The 26,165-nt window shown below is 44.5% G+C and overlaps 1 protein-coding gene across 2 annotated transcripts in view; it reads left to right on the top strand.

Annotated features, from left to right (window-relative positions):
* THUMPD3 (THUMP domain 3 tRNA guanosine methyltransferase) overlaps nucleotides 1-26,165 on the top strand; it is an 86,136-nt gene that overhangs the window by 43,762 nt on the left and 16,209 nt on the right. For both annotated transcript variants that reach the window (XM_078661679.1, XM_078661678.1), the window contains exons 7-9: nucleotides 1,630-1,745; nucleotides 3,411-3,521; nucleotides 21,173-21,296. In XM_078661679.1, coding sequence (XP_078517805.1) covers nucleotides 1,630-1,745; nucleotides 3,411-3,521; nucleotides 21,173-21,296 — 351 coding nt within the window. The remainder of the gene's footprint in view (nucleotides 1-1,629; nucleotides 1,746-3,410; nucleotides 3,522-21,172; nucleotides 21,297-26,165) is intronic.

Here is a 26,165-nt window from a genome sequence, read left to right on the forward strand (position 1 = left end):
GCCAACCAGGCGCTACCGCTGCGCGTCACCGCTGCGCGGGTAGAGCGAGCATTAAGTAGGGCACACCTGTGGTCGAAAAAAGCGCTAGAGCGCTCAACAAGTAGCACACTCGCCACTAGCCACCCCCAAGATGGCGGCCACGCGCCAAAACGATAGCAGAGACATAACCGATCCGCTCAAAACGCGGTGAAGGGCACAATTAGCGTGCAAGTGTGTGGGCGCTACAAGCACTATTAAAATCAGGGTTAAATGAAAATTAAAAGCAAAGAAAATAGAAAAACGGTAATTTTTAAAATGACCAGCGCTGCAGCCTACAATTACAGCAGCATAGCGCGCGTGCGTGCTGTTACCTTATCCGAGGGCGAGCTAAAGGAATGCTCACCTTAAGTAGGGCACACCTGTGGTCGAAAAAAGCGCTAGAGCGCTCAACAAGTGGCACACTCGCCACTAGCCACCCCCAAGATGGCGGCCACGCGCCAAAACGATAGCAGAGAGATAACAGATCCGCTCAAAACGCGGTGAGGGGCACAATTAGCGTGCAAGTGTGTGGGCGCTACAAGCACAATTAAAATCAGGGTTAAATGAAAATTAAAAGCAAAGAAAATAGAAAAACAGTAATTTTTAAAATGACCAGCGCTGCAGCCTACAATTACAGCAGCATAGCGCGCGTGCGTGCTGTTACCTTATCCGAGGGCGAGCTAAAGGAATGCTCACCTTAAGTAGGGCACACCTGTGGTCGAAAAAAGCGCTAGAGCGCTCAACAAGTGGCACACTCGCCACTAGCCACCCCCAAGATGGCGGCCACGCACCAAAACGATAGCAGAGAGATAACAGATCCGCTCAAAACGCGGTGAGGGGCACAATTAGCGTGCAAGTGTGTGGGCGCTACAAGCACAATTAAAATCAGGGTTAAATGAAAATTAAAAGCAAAGAAAATAGAAAAACGGTAATTTTTAAAATGACCAGCGCTGCAGCCTACAATTACAGCAGGATAGCGCGCGTGCGTGCGTGCTGTTACCTTATCCGAGATAAGGTAACATATAAGGTAACATATAAGGCCATAATATCTGGCAAATTTGTTTCAGAATCTTAATGTAGCTGATTAAGTCCCTCCCGGTGGCATTACACTCCTAGATGAAACAGTCTATTGGTTATGCCCTATTTGTTGCTAGGGTCGGTTTTACTGTCTTCCTCTGAATCAGCCTAGATCATGTGTTTACTGCTAAGAGAATTGATGAACAATTGCCTTCTTGATCAAATTCTATAGTTTTCAGGAACACATTTGTGTTGCCTTTGAGGCCTGTCAGATGTTTCTGTTCTGTTTTTATCTCCTCTTTCTATTTTAACTCTATACATTGTTAGGGTGATTATGTTGGCAGTCGTAGCTGGTGGACATGCCTCTGCCTCTTGTTTTTCATGGGCGAATTGGAAGTCTAGGGCATGGAGCTCAGCCAGGAGGAAGAATGATGCCATTGCTTGCTGGCCCTGCAGCCTGGGCCAGTGCTTAGTGCTAATGTTTACTGACTGTGAGGCCAATTCCCTGAATTGTGATATATACCTAATGCGTTCTTCTCTTACTGTGCCCCTTTGTCCTCAATGAAACCCTAATTAACGGCCTCTATTTTAAAGGGAGTCTCTGAATGGCCTACCTGTTTTCATATGGCTGCGGACAACAACCCATCAGCCGTCAACAGAACAGCACATAACATAGAGTCCCTGTTGCGAAAACGTCAAAGCAAAGAGAGGTAAGAGTGAGCAATCCACTGGGAGTGTTCTACGGTAAATGAGACTTTTATGTAAGGGGTCTTTATTTTATTTAAAGTGTGGGTGAGTGCCTTCTCTGACATGATGTATATAAGGAACACGAGGATCATGTTTGAGTCCTACTTTAAATAATTTTTTTGTCTCTCTCCCTCCCCCCCCCGGCCTTGCGTTGTCCAAGAAATTGATGTGAGGGAATTGTCATTATTTATTTACCTGTATTTCTCCCCCTACCACCTCACACATCCATTTTATACAGGGACACAGAGAGGGGGGGGAGGGAGGGGAGTTCTGCCTTCCAAGAAATGTGTTGGCCAAGGCTTGACCCTGCACCATTTTGCGGATCAAGAAGCACAGAGGCTGATAACTGGCCCTGGAACCTTTTTTTATTTTTATCTAGCAGCTGTATACCCCACCCTTAACGAAGGCAACTTAAAATAAGTCGGGGTCAATCATCATATCCCTGGGCGAGGAACGAGATAATGTTGCAGTTCCCTACCCCTAAATTCAACAAGGCACTGCTGGGCCCTCCCCAGCAGTGCCTGAAGGGTGACAGAAAAAATCACCTTCCAGTACCTTCCCCAGGCTAGAAGGATACTGTATTGGGAAGTTTATGATCCTTACTGCTTAGAGCACGTCATGTTCATTACTACGTGGGGCAATTAAGGCTTACTGATGCTGGGGCCATTGAAGCCCATCAATGCTACCACATTTCTACCTTGTTATTGTTTGGCACCATTGATGTGCATTACTCACTGGGGCCATTGATGCACATGACTCCATGGAGACATAAATGCTCAGTACTGCTTGGGGTCCTTAAGGCTACTATTGCTGGGACACTTAAGTCATTAATGCTGCTGTTGAGTGCCATTGATGTTCATTACTGCGTGAGGTAATTGATGCAGATTAATGCCTAGGATCATTGATGCATATTAACAGCCCAAGTCTTTCAATCATATGACTGGCTAGCAACATTGATTTGCCTTGGGTCAACATTAATGCTTCTTGAACATTTTGTTGCTTGGTACTGTCTAGGGCTATGGAGCCTTTATCATCTCCTTTTCCTAATGATCATTGAATTTATTACTGCCTGGGGACATTAAAACTCATTACATAATATGGACATTCTATGAGGGCATTCATTTATTCTAAGAAGACATTAATGTCCACGCCCAGTAACATTATTAGAGCATTGAGCCATTAATCTTATACCTGTGGAGGACGATAATCCGCATTAAAATTAGGTTCCAGCTATTCCATGGACTTATGGTCTTGTGATACTTCCGATCTCTGCACCCACATATATATAAATGAAGGTAATAATTTTGAAATAACCAATACTTTAAAATGTGCCAAGCTCATTAAGAGAAGATGAAAGTGTTTGAATGCAAAACTGATATGGGCATGCCTGGGGGCGATGACGCCAACCACCTGTGGATGTTAACAGTAAAACATGGAGCATCAGAAGTTGAGAAAGCTCTCAGTGTTTGTGTTACTGCAAATTGTCGGCCCAGCATATACTACAGCTTGTAGTAAAACATGTAGCATGGGGAGACGAAGAACCTTCAGAATTTGTTACTGCATATTGGTGGGTCCAACATATTCTACAGCTTGCCTGACTCATTTTTCTTTCTTTACTCACTTTGCAGTCAGACTTCATGGGGGCTGCCGATAGATGTAATACACTGGGATATTTTCAACCTCCCCTTAAGGACTGGATCTGTGGATGTCATTGTGACGGACATGCCCTTCGGCAAGAGGTTAGAACTATTAAACCAATTTTAAATGTATAGTGCTCACATCAATTCTAATCCAAAGCAGTTCTCCAGTCAATGTTGTTTTGTCACTCTAATGTTGCAATAGTGATTTTTATTTATTCAAAATATACGCTTGGTCTTGATAGCTTTTTGCAACCCTGTGTATGTACTAAGTCTGATACTAGTAAGATGTTTACAACACTTCAGCACTCTTGAGTAGAACAGTGCTTTTGTTCTTGGACGGTGAAGGTTCCTTCAGATTTGTAGCTAATACCCCAAACCTTCTTCCCAGATGCATAATTTGTGTGCCTGTGTAGTTGGACTGGGCCAAAATTGACCATATTGACTTTTGCCTTGGCCAACTCAGCTGACATTCAGGTGTCAACAAAAGTGGCAGCCCCATGTATTCTGGCATCCTGCTTCTCCTCCTTCCCAGACTATTGTGAATTGCATGTGCCAGCGTTCATGAAAAGCTACTCTAAAAAGAAAGCTGTCGCTTCAAACACTTTTGGAATCCTCCATTGCTGAACTTCACTCTACCTTACTGTGTGTCACCATTCCACCGCGCCCTCCATTTTTGCTACTTATCAGGCAGGGCTAGGGGATTAGCTTCTGTACTTCCCTCTCTTGCTTGCTGGTGTTTATTCTTTCACTGTTTGTTTCTGGAAGGTGCCTGTTTTTCTTTTAAAAAACCTGCCTTCTTTTGCTGTGCGTGCCATGTAGGACAAGCTTCAGAAAGCACATTCTGTACACCAAGGAGTTCATGATGGCCTGCCAACAGAAACCTACTTTGTATGTGTTGTCTTCTCCACTTAAGTTCATGTGAGTTAACGGATAGATCTGATATCCTGTTACTGTTCACGAAGGAACATGAGCTGAATGGGAACTGTTCCAGATAGCTGAGAAAGACCAGTTATCGAGTGCTCTCAGCAATACTTATTGCTAGAGGCAAGAGAGCCAGCTCCCCTGTTCCAGGTACCTTCTTTGCTTTCTAGGCTCACGCACTAGTGTGTATCTGCAGCACTGGATGTTTTCATATATTCACAGGTTTGAATTATTCCACTTCTTCAGACTTGAAATCCTTAGTCATTTTAAATACCTGTAAGCGGTGTTATAATGGCCATAGGCCCAACAATAGGGTTTGTTTAGCATCACATCCAGCTCATTTTAAACAACCCAACTTTAGCCAATAGATTAGAGTGTTGAGCTCTCCTATTCCCCCTAGATGCCACCTCTGTGCAAAGTGGCATATTATTGTAAGAGTGTGATTATGAGACTTCACCATGTACTACACTCACAACACCATCTTGGGTCCAGTCAGTCTCATTCGTAAAACCTTTTATCTCCTCTCTGGGTAGACGTGGCTTAGAGCAGTAAGGTTTAAACAAAGGAACAAGTGTAAATCATTTAGGAGTACCAAAACAACGAAATTAGAAAGTCACACAACACAAAAGAAATCCTACAACATTTAATAAAAATAGATCATAGTTTTGCGACTCTTAGGACATCCATCAGGAGGGTTAATGAGATATGGGTCTTTAAATAGAAAATACATCACTGCTTTTCACTCAAAGTCTACAGGCATTGGCAACTACATTGTTTAGTGGAAACGTTTTATAAAGTTCTGTTTCGGTACTCTAGCCCACTTTGGATGGCCAACTCGGCAGGGAGCAGGTCAAGAGGGCCAGTAAGGATTTGTAGAACAGTTACATTGAAATCAAAACTGCCTTATGTCCAGGTCCAGGCTCTATGGGCGAACCGCAATAAAACCAATGGAGTGGTCCTGATGCACAGCATACAGGATGCTGAAGATGCTGAGGATGCTGAGCAGTTGACGGTGGTCTTTCTAGGGCTAAGCCTTTGTCCATTGTCTTGGTGGGGTGACTTTGGCCACAGGGGTCGATGTCCCTCAAAGTCCTGGTGGGTCCAGCAAAAGTCCAGTTGCCACTGAACTATTGGTCTGCAGTCACAACAAAACCTGTGTCTTCCTTTGGTGAAGGTTAGTGTCTATGTTGGCTGACCAAACTGCACTCCCATGACTTTCCCAGGTCCAGCAGATTCGAGTGCACGTTTTTGAGCTTTAGCTCCCAGGCTGCAGGTCAGCAGTCAGTGACGGTCAAGCATTTGTGGCTACTGACTTGCCAAGGCAGGCTGCTTCATGTTTTGTGGCCCTGAAGCGGCAACAGGAAGCCTGCCTGCGGACTCTTGGAGGTCACCTCTTCTGTCTGGGGCTTAGGAAAGATTGTTCTGCACCAAAGGCACAGTCCCTTCTTTCCTAACTCAAAGAACAGAAGGTGCAGTCCAGACTTTAGTGCAGCTTCTCTTACCAGGAACAGGGCACAGCAGGGAAGTCCTTCTTCAGTCTTCCCTTCAGTCTTCTTTAAAGTACTCTCTCCATTCCAGATGAGATCCTAGGTCTGGGTGCCAAATTTATGCTCAGAATGTGACCTCTGGGAATGTGGCGGCTACTGGCCAATGGGCTTACAGACCCTTTCTCGCCTGATGATGACTTCCTGCAGTGTGTGGCCTCCAACTATCCCAAAGTGCACCCACTCCCAAGATGGCTGAACATCTCTCTCAGTTTGTGGAGCTGAGTAGCCCACTCTAGAGGTGTGGCTGCCTGGAGGCTACATGCCCACTCAAAAAACAGTTTGGCAACTGATCTCCCCGACACCAACTGTCTACCAGAACAAAAGAGAAGCCCCTGTCATGTGTGTCCACCATTTGCCCTTCATAGGCGGCTTCCCCTTTGAAGCTCACCTTCTGGGTACACACCCTGTGTGACTTCCTGTCAGGGAAAGGTACCACCTCTTCCAACAGCAGGCCTCTATTGTTAATTTTCCTGAGAGTCGGTCTACTTCTCCCCAGAAGGGAAGAAGGCTGTCTTGTGGGCAGCATTTGCAAATGGCCACTGGAAAGCTTGGGCACCAGAGTGCCAACTTTCTATAAGTTGCATTTACTCAAACGTTACATGAAATTCAACTTGGGCATCAAGTCGGATTTAATGTGACAATTATTTTGATACCTTTAAGTACAAACTTTAGTTGTTCCATTCAGAAGTTAGCACAACAGAGTTATCAGTGTGTAACTCTTCCCTTGCAAATGGGGCTACTAGCCTTTCCACAGTAACATCTGCAATTTGGTGTTTTTACCATTAGGACATATAAAAACACATGTCCTACTTTTAAGTATACATACCCTGCCTCAGGACTCTATAGACCTGCTGTAGGGGTGACATATATATTAAAAGGAGAGATTTGGGCTAAGTCATTGTTTTAAAAGGCAAAGTCGAGTTAGCGGTTTACAACTGCCTTACCGGTCTGCAGTGGCAGACTGGGAGACATGTTTTACATTGTCGCACTTGGGGTGGCACAATAAGTGCTGCAATCCCTGAGGGACACATGTAAGTAAGTTAACTTAATCCAGTTGGGTATAAGCCACTTAAACATACACTTTTACGGGTCAGAGCATTGGCACAGAGGTCTGGTTAGCAGGCCTCAGTGCACTCTCAAAGTTGGAAAACCAGTCAGTCCAAGCAAAAAGAACTATTTCCTTACACCACCATCGCTCCGTTTCCTATCACATGTCATGTGTGAGGGAACCCCTGAGAAGGGCTGTGCTCTGTCTTGTGTGTAACCTCATCCTGACTACATTCTGATATTTCTCACTTCTTTCCTGAATTTCAGTGAGCCCTAACTTCAGGTTTTAGGGCAATTCAAGTTGTATTTATGGATTTGTTTTGTGGAACATCCCCACTTTCCTGGGTAGTGGGAGCCTTTCCTGTTACCAACTGACGAAGAAAAGAGAAATCTTTTCAAATCTGTCTGTGGGCAAAAGAAGATATACACTGATGACCCTCATGATTAATGTATTCACTGCCTTTACCCTGTGCAGAAGACATCTGGGTTTGTAAGACTTTTAGGGCTAAATATACAAAGATTTTTTGCTGTTGACAAATGGCCCAGTTCACAGAATCGGGCCATTTGCGATAGCAAAAATGCTTTTTGTAATGTATAAACACCAAATTGCGGGTACCGAATCTTAGTTTGAATTTGCGAACAAAAACAGAATCGCTGTTTAGAAGGGGCATGTTTTGGGAGTCCCTTCCAAATAGGGAATCTTAATGGTTTGTACAAATGTTTTGCGACTGAAACGCGGTTGCAAAACATTTGCTCCTTACCACCAATTAAAAGTTGGTGGTAACCCATTTGCAGATGGGAATGGGTCCCCTTGGGAAACCTTTCCCTTTGAGAAGGTTTGAAAAAAATATTTTTTCAGAGCAGGCAGTTTAGTAAATTAGTAATAGTAATTCATTCAAAATCGCTATTTGGTAATCTCTATTGCTAATGTTCATACATATATTGCTCACAACATTTAAGGCATCTTTACCTGCAGTAGAGCAAGAAAAGCCCTTTTCTCTGGGGATGATTCTGTGGAAAGTATCTCAGTAAGAACTTTTACGAAGACAATGCAGAAAGGAAACATGTTCCTGAGCCGGACTTTTCATCTGAAGCACCCACATTAACCTCCGCAATATAAAGATCTAGAGTTTCCTCCGGAAAACGCTTCAAAAAGGGCAAAGATCAACGTCTTTGAAAACGTTCTGCAAAAATCCAGCTCTGTGGAAGTCGAAAATGTCATATTTGTCGACAGTGACATTGAAGTCTGTTGTACCTGCCCCATCAATCGCAGCCCAAAAAAACCAACATTGACAGACAGACCCTCTTTGAGGATGAAGGCAACGTCAGCCATCACACCCTTATCAATGAAGAGCCTTCTTCACAGTCAACTCCAAAATCAACCTCGTTGATGATGGAAATTCCACTTCTAGTGACTTTCGTGCATTCTCTCTTGAAAGGGACTCCTCACTTGCCTTCTTAAACTCTGGAGTCTGCAATACACGCAGAGGCTGAGGTGCAAGAGGACTATGAAAATGGCCTACCAAAGGAGGGCACCATGCAGCCAGAGTCTATTAAGGACAACCTCACCCGTTTTCATGCACAGTTGAAGGTGACAAATATTTCTAGCTGCTAATGGCATCAGTGAAGCAGCAGTGCTTTCTTTATGACTTTAAAGAAAAACCTCAGAAGGCAATAGAGTAAATTACAATATTAGCCTTTGTGAGGTTCGAAGGCCTTAAATTAGCACAAACAGCAACAGTGCATTCAGTGGTGCCCTGTCTGGAGAATATTTGATAGTCCATTTAAGGCTCGACTCCATCATCGTGGGAGCAGACCAAAGATGTTCTAAAAATCCTATCACACTCTCGTCAGCACCACCCCACAGAGATGGCTGAAGAATTGATAACCTATGTGCAGGCAGTTTCCATCAAAGCTGCAAATATGTTGAACATTGATGTTCGTCACGACTATCATGGATGTGGTATGACAACTTGAATGACAACATGCCATTGGTAAATTTAATCTCAGAAGACAGGAGATGGGAATCCAAGGCCATAGTAAAGGGAAAAAACAGTACATCAGCTGACAACATAAACATGACGATGGATATGTCTAATGCCGGCTTCTGCAATGGGTGTGGTTTTAAGACCTCTTGGGTGGTTTAGCTCAAGAGCCTTCCACCCAGAAATTCTGTGCAGGATTTTGGACATAGCCTTTTATGGGCAAAGACTGTTGGAGAATCGTGTGGATGATGTCATAAAAAATATTACAACGGATACGGCATGCTTCCTATGGGCCTTGCAGGACAATACTTGTTGAGACTCCAGACACTCGCAAGCATATGAGGGTGGCTTCACACAATATGGGGAAGTCGGGGTGATCCTGTTACCCCTCCAGGCAAGGGGATCTGACCGAGGTTATTCACCCTATAGAGGTTGAAGACAAACCAAAGGGAAAATATCTGGAAGGAAGAAGGTGCTTCTCAACCTTGCCAGGATAACCGGAAGAGGCCTTGGTTATTCTGAGCTGGACCTCCTACATTTACTTCCAACGCCCCCACCCCGGCCCACCATCCTAGCCACATCAAGCTAGAGGTGGGAGAATCTCCCTTTTTATCCTGGCTTGGGAGTCTATAATTACAAACCCCTGGATGCTACAGATAGTATGTTTAGTACACACCCTCAAGTATGTAGAGAAACCTTCCCATCATCCACTCAGGAAATGCCATTGTTTACCCATGCACGAGCTGCAACAGGAGATTTTCCTCCTCCTCCTCCATATGTATGAGAAAAATCCCCAAAATGTTACTAGACCTACAGGTCTAGAGACATAAATAATCTACTCGACCTAATTTGAATGCTCTTGACCCATAAACTGGTTTCAAGTGATGTGATCCTGGGCAAGTATTTTAATTCACTGAGTCGCCATTTTCTTCTTTATCAGATATGAGAGCACCTTCAAATACGCAAGTTCAGCATGTCTGCTGTACAGAAAATGCGTTTGTTTGATTTAATAGACTAAACATTAGCTCATTATAGAATGCAAATCTAGCCACATATAAAATACACTTGACTGCAGACTTGCCTCTTCATACATTAAATGCATTGTCATCAGTGCTTGGCCAGGAATATCTCTCACATCATGTATAAAACAATCACTTTTAATAAATACATAACTAAAGCATAAAGTAGCAGCCCACTGTTATTTGCAATCAGCAGATTTTACATTGAAATGGCTACAGCATTTGTCACTGACATGTGGTTTTAAAACTATATATTGTACAATTTTTGGAAATAAAGTTGCTGCAAATAATTGTCATTTGCACATCACTCAGTAAAGTGTCCTGATTTGTTTTCCTCGAATTTAGATCTTCTGAATTACAAACAAAAGTTATTTCATTGTACTATTCATTTACAAGCTCTTCAAATGTTGTTTTAGAGAAAAACAAATCGGACATTTTACTGCATTTTGTTTCACAATTATTGACAAAAAGCATTAACTGTAAATAGAGAAAGAAAAGTAAACACCATTTTCCAGGAACACATGAGCAACAATCAGTAAAAAGACAAACTGACATTTGACCTCTGTCCTTGAGCTGTTGGCAAATGTGTCAAGATAAAACAAGATTTAAAGGCGTTTTAATTGCTCATTCACTTTCTGAAGGAACAGAACACCTGTTTCTTCCAGCTTAAGTTTACTCTCCAGCAGGGTTGAGCAAGTGCTAAAAATAGCTCGACCTGCTAAAATTTCACTCGCAAATGCGAGAGGGCGAGTGGATTTTTCGAGGCCTAATCACGTCTGTCTGGTGCATTATACCTCAAGTAGTTCTACAAGGCCTAATCACGTCTGTCTGGTGCATTATACCTCCAGTAGTTCTACATCTAGCCCCTTTCTCCACATACTGACTGGGGTGTAATAAGCTCTGTTTAGGAACCTCAACTGTATTAGTCTAAATTTACCATTACTGGAAACCTCTCCGATTTGTTGGTAATAGTACAGCCATTGTGAATCTGTGATATCGTCCTCCAGCTCCATCCCACTCTGGTCTTCCACATTCAGCCCACTCTTCAAGTTATTTATTATGCAATTATACATACACATTATCAACTGAGAGCAACCAGGCTTGTCAATAAGCAAAGTGAGTAGAGCCCCCTCAGGTGGCTGATCTGGCAGTGTTGGATACAATTCCTTCATTGAACAACGTAGTCAGTGGTAGATCAATATGCCCATTGTGGCGCCAGGTGCATCTTTTAAGTACACTAAAAACGATGTGATATGCCAATTAAGAAAGAGGTCCCATAGGGTCTCCATTTTCTTTCTGCACAAATGTTTGATCATTCCGGCCTCACTAATCATCGCCAATCCCCTGGGTTGTTAATCAGTGGAAGGTGTTGTGAATGTACTTCTTCAACCCAGCTATTGTGCCAATCTGGCCCATGCCCATCTAGTACATTTCACTGTATGAATTTCTGTTGTGGGACAACAGGTTTTTTTTAAAAGAAGGTCTGCGGGATAGGGGCAGCATGTCCTGCCTCCAGATCTCGATGTGTCAACTGGCGCTTGGAATGGAACCAATTCTGTGCAAACTGGACTTGTGGATTAAATTCTAGAGTTCAAAACTGGACTCTTCAAAGTCCCTCCCCATAACATAGTAATTGGATCTTATTCCAAGCAGTCCTAGGCTGTCTATCAGCCCAGGCGAGTTTCACCAGTAACAATCTAAGATGCCTAAGGAAAGTTTTATTTTAGCCTACTGTCGAGGGCTATACCTGTTGTTAAACGCCCCGAACCTGAGATATAGTCCAGAGCCACAAGCAAGGGATTATAACGATGTAGAGAGTCTTTAACTAGTATGGGCCGAGGCGCAAGGGTTATAAAGCTATTAGAAAATTCCACCCACTAAGGGTAGAATGTTTAAATAAAAAAAAGGAGAAAAAGGAAAACAACCATTAGAACGTTAGAACAGAAGACCAGTAACAGCTACTGAGCCACTCCATTGTCTTAAGTTGAGCTTTCAGGATTCGAGTGTTCTAATTAGGGATAGTGGATTATTCTGCAACAGGTATAATAACTTGGGTAGAATGAACATTTTATGAACGCAACCCGCCCAACTATCGTTAGCGGTAGTCTAATCCAGTTTCCTCCTACTTTAAACATTTTTCAAATGTTTACCATAGACTATTGGTACTTCTTTTAGGTAGAATGTGGCTTTTGACCAGGGAGGTCTGCCTTTGCTTACTCGAAGCCTGATCAGGCATATTCTGTATTCTCTCCCTAACTCAGAACCTTTTCAACTGCTAACATTGCTAGCCATCTGGTTAGAACGGAGACCATAATGACATAGTAAAGAAGCTCTTCTACCTTGCTGTCCCTTCTTTACGTTACTTACCCAGTCGGTTAGCGTGTGCTGCATTAGAACTTGAAACAAACATGTATGGACTGGCTGTGGGAGTTGTTGATACCCGCATAATGAAGATATCTCACATGCACCAGTGCATGGCATGATCAGAGAACTTTTAAAGCATTTTCCAGCCCCACATCACTGGCAGGCAGTGAAAGGTATGGTGGATGGTACAGGAATCGCCGTAAAAATGATCTCTCCTTCGGTTATTTGGGTTTGGCAATGGGACATCATGTGATGACATCTTGCAGTCATTTTCTTTTAGCCACAATAAGGACACGGGGAGAACATGTAGATGGGTAAGGGTGACTTCAAAGCAAAAGTGACTGTCCTTCAAAGACTAACATATCAAAGGGCAAGCTGCTGATATTTCTGTTGGCTCTGTTAGGGACAGCTGGCTCTTGTGGTGGTTGGTCCTACTCTGAAACATCCTTCTAAACTACAGCCGTGTTCCCTTTCAGGCTCTTTGGAATATGTCTCCCATTGGAACCCGTATTAGCAGTTACAAAGGTGGAAAGGAGGCCCCCTCCAGGACTCTTCGCGTATGTGCACTTGTCTCCATTATAGTTTTATTTGTTTCCTGCCATAAAGGCCTGAAGCTGTGATGCAGTCTCTTCATACTATTCACACTGGGACTCGGGTAGTTTATTAATTATAAATGCGTCTAGGTTCCTTTTCCCTGACCCTTTTTCCCTTTACAACAGGTTGGCTCCTTGTTTTCTAACCTCTAAAGGTCAGTCACTGTTTAGTCTTACTCCTAAATTCCTGTTGTAGCCATTTGGCTCTGAAATGCGGACTAGCATTGCAGAACTTTCTAAATATTTCATACTATCACAGACTCTTTATTTTAAGGTCCCTGGGGAGAGATGGAATCCAAGCCCTGCCACTTCTGCATACTCCACTTGACACCGCATATCCCCGTAATACAAAAAACAATCTCTCTAAGAATGACTTAATGTGAGCATCGGAATTATAACCTTGGCGGAGGGCAATGACTGAGCACTCACAAGATTATGTAATCCAATTTTCAAGAAGTAGAATCAGATGCCAGTAAAGAAGACTGGTAAAACCCTATTCCTGAGGCTTAAAGTGACAAGTTTCTTTCAGAGAAAATGTGTTGCTTATTGTAGCAGCACCAACATACTATTAAAAGTGTTCTTCTATTTGCATTACCTGATGTGGCCACTGGAAGCCTCTCTTTCACCAGAAATGCTCCAAAACATCAAGGGACACATACAGTTGGTTCCAGGGAGTTCAGACTTCTCTATCCTTGTTACTGTGCGTTTAGACTGGTTGGGAGGGTAGAGAACAGCATTAGGCTGGAGTGGATATTTAAACAGGGGGCAAGCATCACATGAGGGCAAGAAAATACATGCACTTGCATGGAGTGCTAAATGAAAATGAAAAAAGTAGTTCCCTAAATGTGAGCAGTGGCAGTATACAAGTCATCCAATAAAAAGGATGAGAGCGCTATGCTCTGGAGAGGGGTAAACACAAGAAGAGGAAGGCAAGCCATAGAATGTGAAGCAAGTAAAGGATTGACAATAAGACCAACCAATGGTAAGCAGTGGGCGGGTTCGAAGTCCACTGTAAGTTTCTTCTATGGTCAACAAGAGGTTTTCACCTAGTAGGCAAAACCTAAGATGAGACTAAAATACTCCAGAGACTAATCCAAAATATGATTGACAGTGTCTCAAACCAGTGGCTAAAGGTTTCTAAGCAAAAGAAGGTAATTGCAGAAGGAGGTGAAGTCATTTAAACTAATTCTAGAATATGTAATATGTTGACCTTCTACCATTCACGTTAGACTTAAAAAGTCCTTAAATTCACCAGTGAAGTGACCAACTCCCCACAGGCTCCACTACGTCACCCACAGCAAGTGGACTGCCGCTATCACTTAGCTCCACTAATGAAGGAGCTGCATTTACTGAAAATGTGCCTAACTTTTGTAACAGAAAGTCTGAATTCTATTAAGGACACTGAGGCAAAGATTGTGCGTTTTTCCTTCGCTTTGATATAACATTTCAACAAACAGAAATCATTTTTAATATCAACAAAAATGTAACTACTGTTCCCAGAAACACCAAGGAACCATAACAAGTTCATTATCCACTCAGGCAACAGGAGCACCAGACATAGTCCATCGTTGCTGTCCAAACTCCCTCTTTCTTTGCGCAAATCACCCCACAGATCAATATTTACGTGTCCTATTTCGAACCAACAGTTTCTATGAAGAAATAAACACTGTAAATAACCGCTCTCAGGAATAACCATTATCATATCACAACAGTAAAAGTAAACCAAACTCTGAGGAGAGTAAACATGATCATGTAAGGTACATACATCTCATAAATAAATGTCAACCAATCTTAAAAATGAATGACTTACTCCAGAACGGGAAGGGAAAGCTTATGGTATTCATCACCGGGTGAGATAATCCTCGCCTCATTCAATGTCAGAACCGGAGGCGAGGATTATGCTCGTTCAAAGCTTACTCTCCACCAACTGATCCACATCCAATACCAGATTTCCAATAAAACCTCTTGAAGGTGGAGTATGAGGACCAGCCCGTTGCATTCATAATGTCCTCCAAATGCGCACCCAAGCAGAAAGCTTTCGAAGCTATTGTCCCTCTTACTGCATGTGCCCCAAATGTCTTGGTATCAATACCAGCCTCCTGCATTACCCAACAAACTCGCCCTGATATGGTAGGAGAGAACACCGCATTTTACGGTCTTCGTAGTGCAAAGAGTAATTGTTTTTCGCCCAGAGGTCTGACTTCTTCCATTATCATACCACACACAATTTAGGAATATCCTGAACAGCTCGGTAAGAGATTATGCGAGTGCTAGAGTTGGTTTGTCTGCTTACAGCAAAGGAAACCCCATCCAGGGAAAACTCCCTACCAAAAGATCAAGGTCTCTCACATTAAAAACACAGTGCACAAAACCAGAAGAAGGAGCATTGCCAATTGTGCCGACTGCTCTTTCCGAGATAAGAATCTGTTCGGTTGCTGAGACAGAAAAAGATTTAGGACCTGGTAACATCCTACAGTGTTGAATAGCTGGGTTCCGGTGGAAGGGAAAGGCAAATTCCTTAAAGCAACCAGCAAAAAAGGATGCTCCTCCACTGGGGCATCATCGATGGGAGCATGATCCCCTGAAATGGCCGACCGAAATGCAGTAATGAATCGATAGACAAGACTTTCCTCAGTCAGGCTGGACAAAAAATTGAGCACTTGAACTAAAGCTGTGCCCAAGGATCCACACCCTGTCGCAAAGACCAATGCATCCATTGTGTCCAGGCCAACCTGTATCGTTTGGTCATGCTGTCAGCCCAGACCTTAAACAGGAGGAATTCAGCATGTTGCAAAATTGCTGGGAGCATCTAGCATTGCCTGTAATCCATCAAGCCATCCGCTACAGGGTCTCCTCCATTACCATCCAGTGTGGGGCTAATTCCAGATGCAGCAGAGTGTTCAGAAATAGGGGGAGTCGAATTGGAGAATCCCAAGAAAATTTGCTCAGAACTGGTAACCACATTTGAGACCTCCACAAAGGCATTAACATGACCAGCTGCGCTTGTTGTCGCCTTACCTGGGCCGACGCTATGGTGCTCAGCGACAAAGGTGATATAGACAGAATGGTCCCGGACAGGGAAAGGAAGGAAATAGAAGGAATTGTTGACACCAGATTTGTTTCACAGAGATCAGATATTAGATATCTGAAACCAGTTTATGCTGACTTATTCGTACTCGTCCCCACCCGGCAGAGGTGACTACATTACTATAGCCATCCGCCTCTTAGCGGTCTACCGTCAGTTGTACGATGTGGCAATAGATATTTGAACCCTCCTCTAGTACATTGGAAGTGTCCCTGTCAACACAGCCTGTGTTTCGCATTGGTCTCCCATTACCCGACACTGCGACAGAACACATCTAAAGATCAAGCGGCGCCCTGTTCTTTTTACCTCTACAATGGATTTAGACTCGCTGGACAGCTGAGGCACCTTCCCCTTTCATTATTGGTATCCCTGACGTCTGTGAATGTACATTTACGTCTGCCTCTAGGCAGGAATACTGGCCTAAGACGTTGCAGTTTTTAGTCTTATAACCTAACCCTCCCCGCCTTTGGAATCACGGACGGTGAGGAGGATTGCCCTTTCCTTCCATTCCCCCCCCCCCCTTGTCCTGAAGAAGACCCGCCTAGCAAGGTGTAATTCCCCTGCACTTTATCTTTGGGTCGAAACGTAGACTACCTCTTCACCCCACCAGTCTCCACCGCTAGCAAGATGTCTACGGCTGTTCTAGGAGCATGGTGTTTTTAAAGTCTACTACATTGATTCATACTACATTTGTTACCCTGGAACCAGGAGATCACTCTACTATTGTTGGGAAATGTATATAAAAGTGTATAAATTGCCTTTTTCCCTTTCTTTAATTGAAGATTATAAGATTGTGTGTATAGTTCGACCTATTTTTCCTTGTTCCCCTTTCCCTCCCCCCCCTCCTTTTCCTTTGGGCATGAATTCACAATTAATTCTTCTTAAATGTATTTAAATGCATAGCCATTGATTATGGTCCATAGTACACTGTGAATAAAAACTTTGTACAACATTCCTTGTCTTTATGTATGTATGTTTGAATGTCTCAACAATTCCTTCTATTTCCTTCCTTTCCCTGTCCGGGACCATTCTGTCTATATCATTCATTCACTCAGGTCCCAGCGACTCATTTGGGTTCAACCCCGTTTTTATACCATACCCAGCCACAAAGGTGGACACATGTAGCCTTTCTTCTGACTACAATCCTGGAGAAACGCATCGGTCGCCATCGCCTGACGGGTCCGACTTTTAGCTGAAGAACAGGGCCAACTGGTGATCGAGGCAGTAGGCAAACAGGTCTATTGAAAATGGATCCCACCTGTCTGAGAGCATTAGGAAAACCTGAGGGTCCAGCTTCCAGAGACTCAAGTCCCAAATGTCAGAAGTGCCAACGTTGCGCATCTTTAGAAGGACACAAGATTGAATCCTGGTTCAACACCGCACCGCGAATGAACTGCAAAGTAACTCCAAACAATTCATATGTAAACTCTGTTCTTATGGTGACCAACTTCCTCCGGTGGAGAAGTCCTCACACCTGGTACCCAAGCCTGATCTGCTGGCATCTCACTCTATAACAAAGTCGGGGTGGAACCAAAGATCTCTCTCCGATTCCTCGCTTCCAGATGAGCAAGGCACCAGTTTTTCTTCCTTGGCTTCATCCGACAGTGGCAAAGGTTTTAGACTATTCCGCAGGTGGTGCGCTTCGAGCCGCTGGAGAGCCCAATAGTAAAGAGGGCCTGGGAAAATCGCTTGGATCGAGGACGAAAAAAGGCCCACCATCTGCCTGAGAGACTAGAGGTTTGGCCAGCATTTGACATAACTAGTTTTGGATCTTGGCCATCTTTTGGGATGGAAGGCTCAGAGAGCCCATGATAGAATCGATCAGGAGCCCTAGGAAAGCCGGTCTCTGAGAGGGGGACAGAAGCGTTTGATTTTTTTCTTGTGATGACAAACCCCAGATTCTGGGAAAGATTCCCCACCATCTGGAGTTGAAGGGATAGCTTCTGGGGGCGCTGTGGTAAAAGGAGAATGTTGTCTAAATAGACAATAACTTTCATTCCTGGCGCACAAAGATACCCTACCACCAGCTTGAGGACCTTTGTGGAGCACCAGGGTGCCAAACGGGAGTGTGTAGTATGCAAAGGTGTTGGAACGCCAGATGAATTGGAGAAACAGACGGTGAGGTGGAAAGACAGGAATTGTCAGGAAATAGTCTTTTACGTCCAGATGCACCTTTCAGTCTGGTGGAAGCAAGACTTCTTAGAGGAGGTGTATGACCTCCATCTTGAAGTGGCGGTAGACCAGCCACTCGTTGAATTTCCGAGGTTTATTACCAGTCTCTCTCCTCAGTCGGTCTTATCCACCAGAAAAAGATTGCTAAGAAAACAGTTGCAGTGAGTCACTGACCAACAAATGGCCCCTTTCTCTAAGAGGGTCTCTTCTTCCTCGTGTGTTGGGAAAAACAGATGGGCCGCGGCCAGGACTCTTGTCGGCGAGACCCATAAAACTCTATGTAGAAACCTTGTACTGTTTGCAAGATCCACACATCTGTGGGGTTAGAGACCCATGCTTGGAGAAAAAGGGCCAGATGGCCCCCTACCGTTTGTCCGGAAGAAGGGAGAATAATTACAGTTGGTAGAGGAGTTGGCGGCTTGGCCCTTGAAACCGCCTCGTCCGCGGAAGTACTGAGCTCTCATGGGGTAGATGGAGGTGAAATTTTCTATTTTGACACTGACCATGCCGGGAGCCTTGTCCCCTGGGCGGGTTTGGAGAGGAGAAGCAGCTGTTTGTGCGGCCCCTACCACGACCGGCCCCATGGAATATCTGCAGTCTAAAGATGCGCTTGATGTTGGTATGTGCTTTGTTATGTGTTGTAAATGTGGCCACAAATTTCCCCGACTCCTTCACGAAGGGGTCACCAAACAGTCCTCCATGGGCCACTGTGACCGCCGAGGAAGAGGCTAGGTCTCCCAATTTGGAGTTTAGCCTTGATTAACAATCTGCAGTGCTCGGTGGACAGTGCGCAGTTCACGTTCCCTAAGAATATAATTGCATGCTGTGCCTACACAGAGAAGACATCAGGAGGGATGAGGAAGTCCGAGGCCTTGGCCTCCCTCGTCTGCCATATCCACTATCTTGCTCATGGGACCTATAGCATCTAATAATTTGCCCTGGCATGGACGCCACTACTTATCGATGCCCTTTTTGGGATCATTCATAAATTTGACCAAGAATGTGCCCATCCTGGGGTCTATGACCGGGGTCAGGGCAACCTTTCCTTCTAAGGTGGGATGGGGACACTCCGCCCTAAGGCGACTGAGGGCATCCTCTTCTAAGGGTTTGCGAAGACACCGTGCCAAGTATTTCGCAGCCTTATCTCCTGGGTCCCACTCCACAGATCTTGGATGAATGATGTAATCCAACATGTCCGACGCGACCTCTGAGCTTGGGACGGAATTGGGTGCAGGACCTGGATGGGCCTGCGTCGTCATCTGAGTCCCCGTGGGAATCCCCCTGGTCTGCTGGTCTGGGGAATCCTGTTGTGAAGGCCCTGGGTAGGCGTCGGAAGGCTCAGCTGGCCCTTCTGGGGAGGCCCCCTTGAGGCGCGGTAACATGTCATGATCCACCTCTGTGTCACATTTTCTCTTTTAGGGCAGAGAGACTGAAGTTAGGGGATCAGACCTTGGTATCTTGGCACATTCACATGCAATCTGCTGTGCAAGGCACTACTCTAGGGGACACATGGCCTCATTGACAGCCCGGTAAATGGAGGCATCTACTGCCTCATATACCGCATCCCACACTTTGGAAGGACAGGGAGTCCTCCTCGTGGTAGGCGCTCTGGTAGGTCTGCATGATGTTAGCCCAGGAATTGGGGTCTCTAACAGTGTTGTACTGTCTGCACTTAACTGGTGTTTTCAGTTATAGCAGGGGTCTGAGGTTCACGCAGCGCGTGCCGATGTGGCACTGGGGGAACCAGTAGATGTAGGTGGGTCGGTGTCCCCACAATTGTACGGGCTTCAGCCCCAGGGACACTCTCCCTTTAATTTTAAATGAGGACTTGCCTGGGAACCATGCCCCGAACCCGGGCATGGCCGCTGATACCGACCCTGCCGGGCCTCACAGATTAGGCAAATAAGGACCCCGGGGGGGGGGGGGCATCAGAGAGGAATTACTGGGGAAATACAGGCCCTTTTTGTGGGACATCACCCAGGCCTGGCGGACAAGGCTTCGGCAGTTCTAGAGGCTATAGCAGTATGTGTTGGAATCCAATGTGGTGAGAGACGTGCCTCGCAGAGACGCGCTGCCCACAGCTCCCTCTAGTAGGCGGTGGGCCACACCACGGTGTTTGGGATAATCCGGGAAATATGTTGCGTATGGAGCGCTTTTGTTGTCTCGCAACCTGAATAAAGAAATCTAAAAAGGAAATGAATCACTGACAGCTATTACATGCAGGTCTATACCAGCAATATATAATATCTACAGAATGAAACACAAAGAGCAGGAAAAGTGACATAACTGGGGCTGCTGAGCAACAAAGAAAGAGGGAGTCTGGACAGCAACGCTGGACAATGATGGGACTCCTGGTACTTGTTTGGATAATGGACTTGTTATGGTTCCCTTGTGTTTCTGGGAACAGTAGTTTAATTTTTTGTTGATATTAAAAATGGCTGCTGTATGTTGAAATGTTATATTAATGTGAAGGAAGAAAGCATAATCCTCGTCTCCGGTCATGACATAGAATCATTGTTGCATAAGTAACTTATCTGATAGTTTCTTTAATGTTTTGTAAGCGAACCATTAAATTATTTTCTGATCTACTTTTTTTTAAATCTAAGGCTCTTTGCCAGTTCATACTATGTACTCTTTTTGTAAACCTCAGAAGGATGAAATACTCCGCCGACCCTGGCATCTCTTATGGTGCTGAGCTATCTTACAGGCATAACTAGGGTAACACGTCCTGTGACGTGATCTGGACACATCTAGGGTGACATTTATGCATTGCGTCGTTTGATTAGTTGTTTGGATCTTATTAGCCCAGACCTGAATTTTCAGCCCATGGATTTAAGAGTGCGTTCTCGTATTTGTTTTGAGTCAACCTAAGCAACCGGGTCAGTCAGGGATCTCTATTGACAAAGGGCGGTCCTATTTCGACTGTTATATACAAATTTGGTGGCTCTCTTAATTTTATAAGAAACTCTGTCACAAAGTGTATCTAATTGCCTGTCGCCGTCTAATTGTTTTTCCAGGGTAGGATCAAAAAAGAAGAACTGGGACCTGTATCCCGCCTTCCTCCGAGAAATGAGCCGTATCTGCAGACCGACAACAGGGCGTGCTGTGCTGCTTACGCATGACAAGAAGTGTTTTGTCAAGGTAACTGCTCCTGCATGGATTTCTGCATATTTCAACTATCAGATGGAACTGTCTTTAACTTTCCCTTTTCAGTATGCCATTTGCTGGTTTGTTTTCCATTTCATAGTTTTTGGTTAATCTTCCCTTTTCTTTGTTTATCAGGTGCATCTTTTGTATTTTTTGTTTGTATGTTTCTCGTTACTGCTTGACTATGTCGCAGTAGTCTTTCAGGTTTGGTTTGCTCCATGTACTCTAAAACCGGGTGTGAGGCATACCATACCATTCCCGTTCCTTCTGGTTGACAAACAGTACAGCTTCTAGTGATATTAATATATTACAGCTCCTTTTTGTATTGTGTGGATACAGTACAGATCTCTTTCTTTTAGAGTGCTTTATAGTATTGCGGTATTGTACAGTACAGCTCCATGCGATATTACTCGGGATACTGTACAGCTCCCTTTATTTTAGGTTGACACATAGTAGAGCTCCCTTCAGTACCATTAAGGACAAAGTATAAATGTATGCAGTGTTGTTTAGATACATTACAGCTCCCTTTCCTTTATGTGGTATATAGTCTAGCTCCATGTGGTATTGTTAAACATAGTACAGCTCCATGTTATATCGCTTGGGATACAGTACAGCTAGCTCCCTTTCTTTTTGGTTAACATATAGTAGAGTTCCAACATTGCAGACTTCAGGCAGAAGCTCAGAAGCTGTCAACTGTCGCTGCTCAATATCCACGCATGTAGGCAATGCATTTTCAGGTTGAGGCACAGAACCCTGCGCTGTTGTTGCAACAGAAGATCCTCCCGAAGAGGCAGCCATGTCGGAGAATCCATGCTCAACAGCTCGGAATGCCAGACTCTCCATGCCTAATCCAGAGCCACAAGAAAACTTGGTCTCGGTTGTTCCTAATCATCTTGGAATTCTGGGCAGGAGTGGTATGGGCGGAAAGGTGTACAGGAGGTCTGAGCACCACTTGAGTCTAAAAGCGTCTCAGAGTGAGAGCAGCCTTGGAAACGCCTATGTGCAAAACTGTTGACATTGCATGTTCTCGACGGAGGCGACCAGATCCAACACAGGCCCTCCCTATTCTTGGAAGAGACCTTGTGCCACCTCCGGATGGAGATGCCATTCATGATCCACTAGGCATCGATGGCTGAGTTTGTCTGCCCTGGTGTTCAGGGAGCCCGGCAGGTGTTGAACCAATAGAGAAATTCCCTGACGTTCAAGCCATATCCAGAGGCACTGTGCCTTTTGAGAAAGGGTGCACGACCCCACCCTGTTCCATGCAATACCACATGGCTTGTACCAGCCTTCCCTTGATTGAAGGAAGTGAGGTAGGCAGGCAGGGCAAGCATGTGAAAATAGCGTATAAATTCAGCGATCCCATCCAGCAGTGGTGGCTGATGAACTTTGAAAGTAGTGGGGCATGAACCCATGCCCGAGTTTGCACCACGCAAGTAAGTCCATATCAGGTGTTATGGGGAACTGGATGGAGAGAAAAGTGGCTCCCCCTTGGGGTTTTTAATAACAGAGAAAATTTTGCGTTTGTCAGCACAATTTCCCTCTGGATTTCCCTCCCTTTTAACAGCCCGTGCATGTTGTGGGCCATCAATATATTTGGAATGTAAATCGTGCGGCAAGCACCATCTAAACATTAGAGTCCTTTCAACAACAAAAAAAAGTGTCTGTTGTTAACATGTGTAAATGTTTCACTGTCGTACACCACATTATATTACTGCTTTGAGAGGTTTTAGTTAAAATAATAATTTTTAAACAAGAGAAGCATTCATGCCCTCACCAGCCCTTACGACAGTGCCATTAGCATTGCGGCAGTAGGAGCTATAATGCAAAATGAACTCCACAAATAGCCATAATGTAATTATTTGTCTGATGCTTTTTTCACGTAGGTGAAGCGGCAGCCGACAGTCCTGTACTTTCACTATGAATACGTGAAACCTGCACTTGTAAGATCAATTTTGCCAATGCAGTGTACACCGGCCTAATTAAAAAGCACTGTTTCACATATAACAATAATTGGAACACATGGAAAATAAAGTGGCGGAACGCATGGCACAGAAGGATACAACATAATAGGTAGCCATCCACTACACCTTGGTAGGGCAGTGCCTTGTGGTTAAAGTAGCTGAAACCACCAATGTGGCTAAACTTTAGCGGCGTTGCAGCATTTTCTTTTGTTCTATACCTGCCTACTCCGGTCTTGGTGCTGCAGGCTGCCAGCTGTAGCTGGTTCAGGTCAGTCCACATTTAACTCACACTCTGTGCGGTTCACTTCACAGATAACAAGTTGTTCAAGTGATGCAATCTCTAAGTGTGACCTGCAAAAGGATTCACAGTCTGTACTCAGTTGAACATTGTGTTTTTGGTTTCTGCAAAGATGTCGCACGCACGGTCTACTGTAGTCCATCCCACAAAGGCAGAGCCTGGCAGAAGCCCGCCAACCAAGCGAGGAGGCTTCTAGGATAAGTGACGTGAAGCCTCATGCAGGGCTTCTTCCTACAACGCCTGAGGCAGTAACAACCAGCTGTGCCTCTGCCGTGCTCAACTACAGCACCCACTAAAGCGAACGTGAAGGGCTGCAACAATGGTAAGCCTGATAACATTACGTCATTTCTGTCAGATGTTAAGGCCTCAGGAGGCGCCTGATTGCCTGACCTTCCCTACATGCGAGTGTAAGGCAGCCTTGCATTCTTTATTAGATCTAGCAACTGGGTCACCCATAATTAGATCAATATGCGACACCGTCGAACAAGAAGTGCCGGTACTTAACCGGCACACATTGGGATCCGGGATCACGGGCCAATATATTTTTGATTGATCTCATGGTACAAGAACTTTGATTACGCCCGTACACCACTTCCCGTCATCATGAGAGTTCTCAGTAAAGTCAAAAGAGAGAGAGAGAGAGCCCTGGTGGCTGATCCTTGTATGCTCTGCATGACCCTCCTGTATTGTCTCACCAGCCTTTAACACTGCTCTGAAGCTCCATTCATACCTCTGGGACATGCTATTTGATTTTGATTTTGATTTTTGGGATTTATTGAGCGCTCGAATGCCCGAGGGCGTCTTGGCGCTGAAGAGATCGAATCTGTCTGCCAGAAGAAGTAGTGCCGTTCTAGTTTAAGATGAAAACAGCCAGGTTTTCAGGTTCTTGCGGAAAGACCATAAAGAGGGACTGTTTTTGAGTGCTACAGTCTACTGTCCAGGGGAACAGTCTAATGCTCCACCACACCCACCCTCCAAGAGCTTATATACGTGGCTCCAGAACACCTAGATTCTGAGGTTAGATTTCTATTGAGTGACAACATGTGCTGTCTACCACTAGAAACAATGGTTTCCACCCAAATATCGGTTCAGCCGCATCAACTATAATCTTATTTCCTATGGCTGGCACAGTCAGGTCTCAAGTAAGGATCCACTTGCCAGCTATCTCCAGATTTTGACCACTTCTGTATCTTCGTCTCTGCTGTCAACAAGGATCACAAATTTGTTTCTTAGAGGGGTGTTCCGGCCCACCGAAGGGAGTTTAATGCTGTTTTAGGTCAACAAATGAACCAGCATTCGAAACCATTCACAAAGATTATATCAAATATCTGTCATGGAAAACTGCTCTGTTTTTGGCCTTGCTGTCTTCGCACTGAAATCTCTGTTTTTGTGCTTCTGCAAAGACGGTGTGCGCCTACGCACCAATCCAAAATGTAATTACTTCCTGACTTTCATGTAAATTATCTGCTTATACTCAAAGCATTCTTATAAAATTAGAACGCAAGGATGGAACGAGTGCTGATTTTCTTAGACATCCGTAGGTGCTTCAGATTCTGCACTGACCGCACCAAGTCTTTGTCTGTCGAACCATGTCTTCGTGACTTTCAGCTACCCACGAAAAAGCTGTCTTCTTTTAAAACAAGGAATAGCAATATTTAGTGCTGCCGCTGGTGTAGTTTCTCACTCAAAGGTTGGCCATCAGTTACCGTCTAGTGTGGCAGCGTGTTCTAGTGCAGTGGCAGGCCAGGGTTCCTCTGTTGGACATCTGCAGGGCTGAAACGTGGAACAGTCACCACATATTTACAAAACATTTAATACTTGGATGCGGATTCTTAAAGAGCATCAACTGTCAGTCATGGGCCTTTGCATCATCCCCATTATAGTGATCCTCTTATTGAATATTTATATGTAAAATAGATTTACCAATGTCACAGTCTACTATGCATTTAATGTATATGGATTATACACGGAATCTAGCTAGTTATTCTGGGTCAGTAATGTGAATCTATGAAAAATACAATTGTGGAGAAAACAACAAGTTACTTTTCTACATTTTTGCAGCATTAGTATCTGTGCTTAATTTCTGCCGGTGGTTTCTGGTGTTCAGCAGTGGCACCTTTAGGTCTCGCCTACGCATCGTGCATGCGCAGCATAGGCAAAATTACCTATTTCTATCGCTTTGGCTTTTCAGCCAAACACGTGCACGCGTTCCATTGCCTTCAATGGCAACGCGTGCACGTCTGGCTATTTCCTTGCGGGAGCGCGCGGCACCATATGGTTGCACGCTCCAGCAAGGGAATCGCGCAGGCCCCCTCCCGCTGCGCGAGAGAAAGTCAGTGCTAACTGGATTCAACTGAAGGGCTCCCATTTTGGATGTACTAATAATCAAAGCTTGTCACATCTTCATCCTTCTGGCTCCTACTTCCAAGTTATCAACGGACAAATATGTTGACTGAAATAATACAAAAGAATATTAACGATTTGAAGCCAGAACTGAAACAGAAGCCTGTGTTTTGTAAATTGAAGTGATAATAGGGTCGACATTGCCTTGTTTGTTGCAAACACTAAGGCACTCTTGTTCGCAACTGTCTGTCACCAAGC

This window comes from Lissotriton helveticus, chromosome 9 (assembly GCF_964261635.1).
Source record: "Lissotriton helveticus chromosome 9, aLisHel1.1, whole genome shotgun sequence".
Taxonomy (NCBI): Eukaryota; Metazoa; Chordata; class Amphibia; order Caudata; family Salamandridae; genus Lissotriton; species Lissotriton helveticus.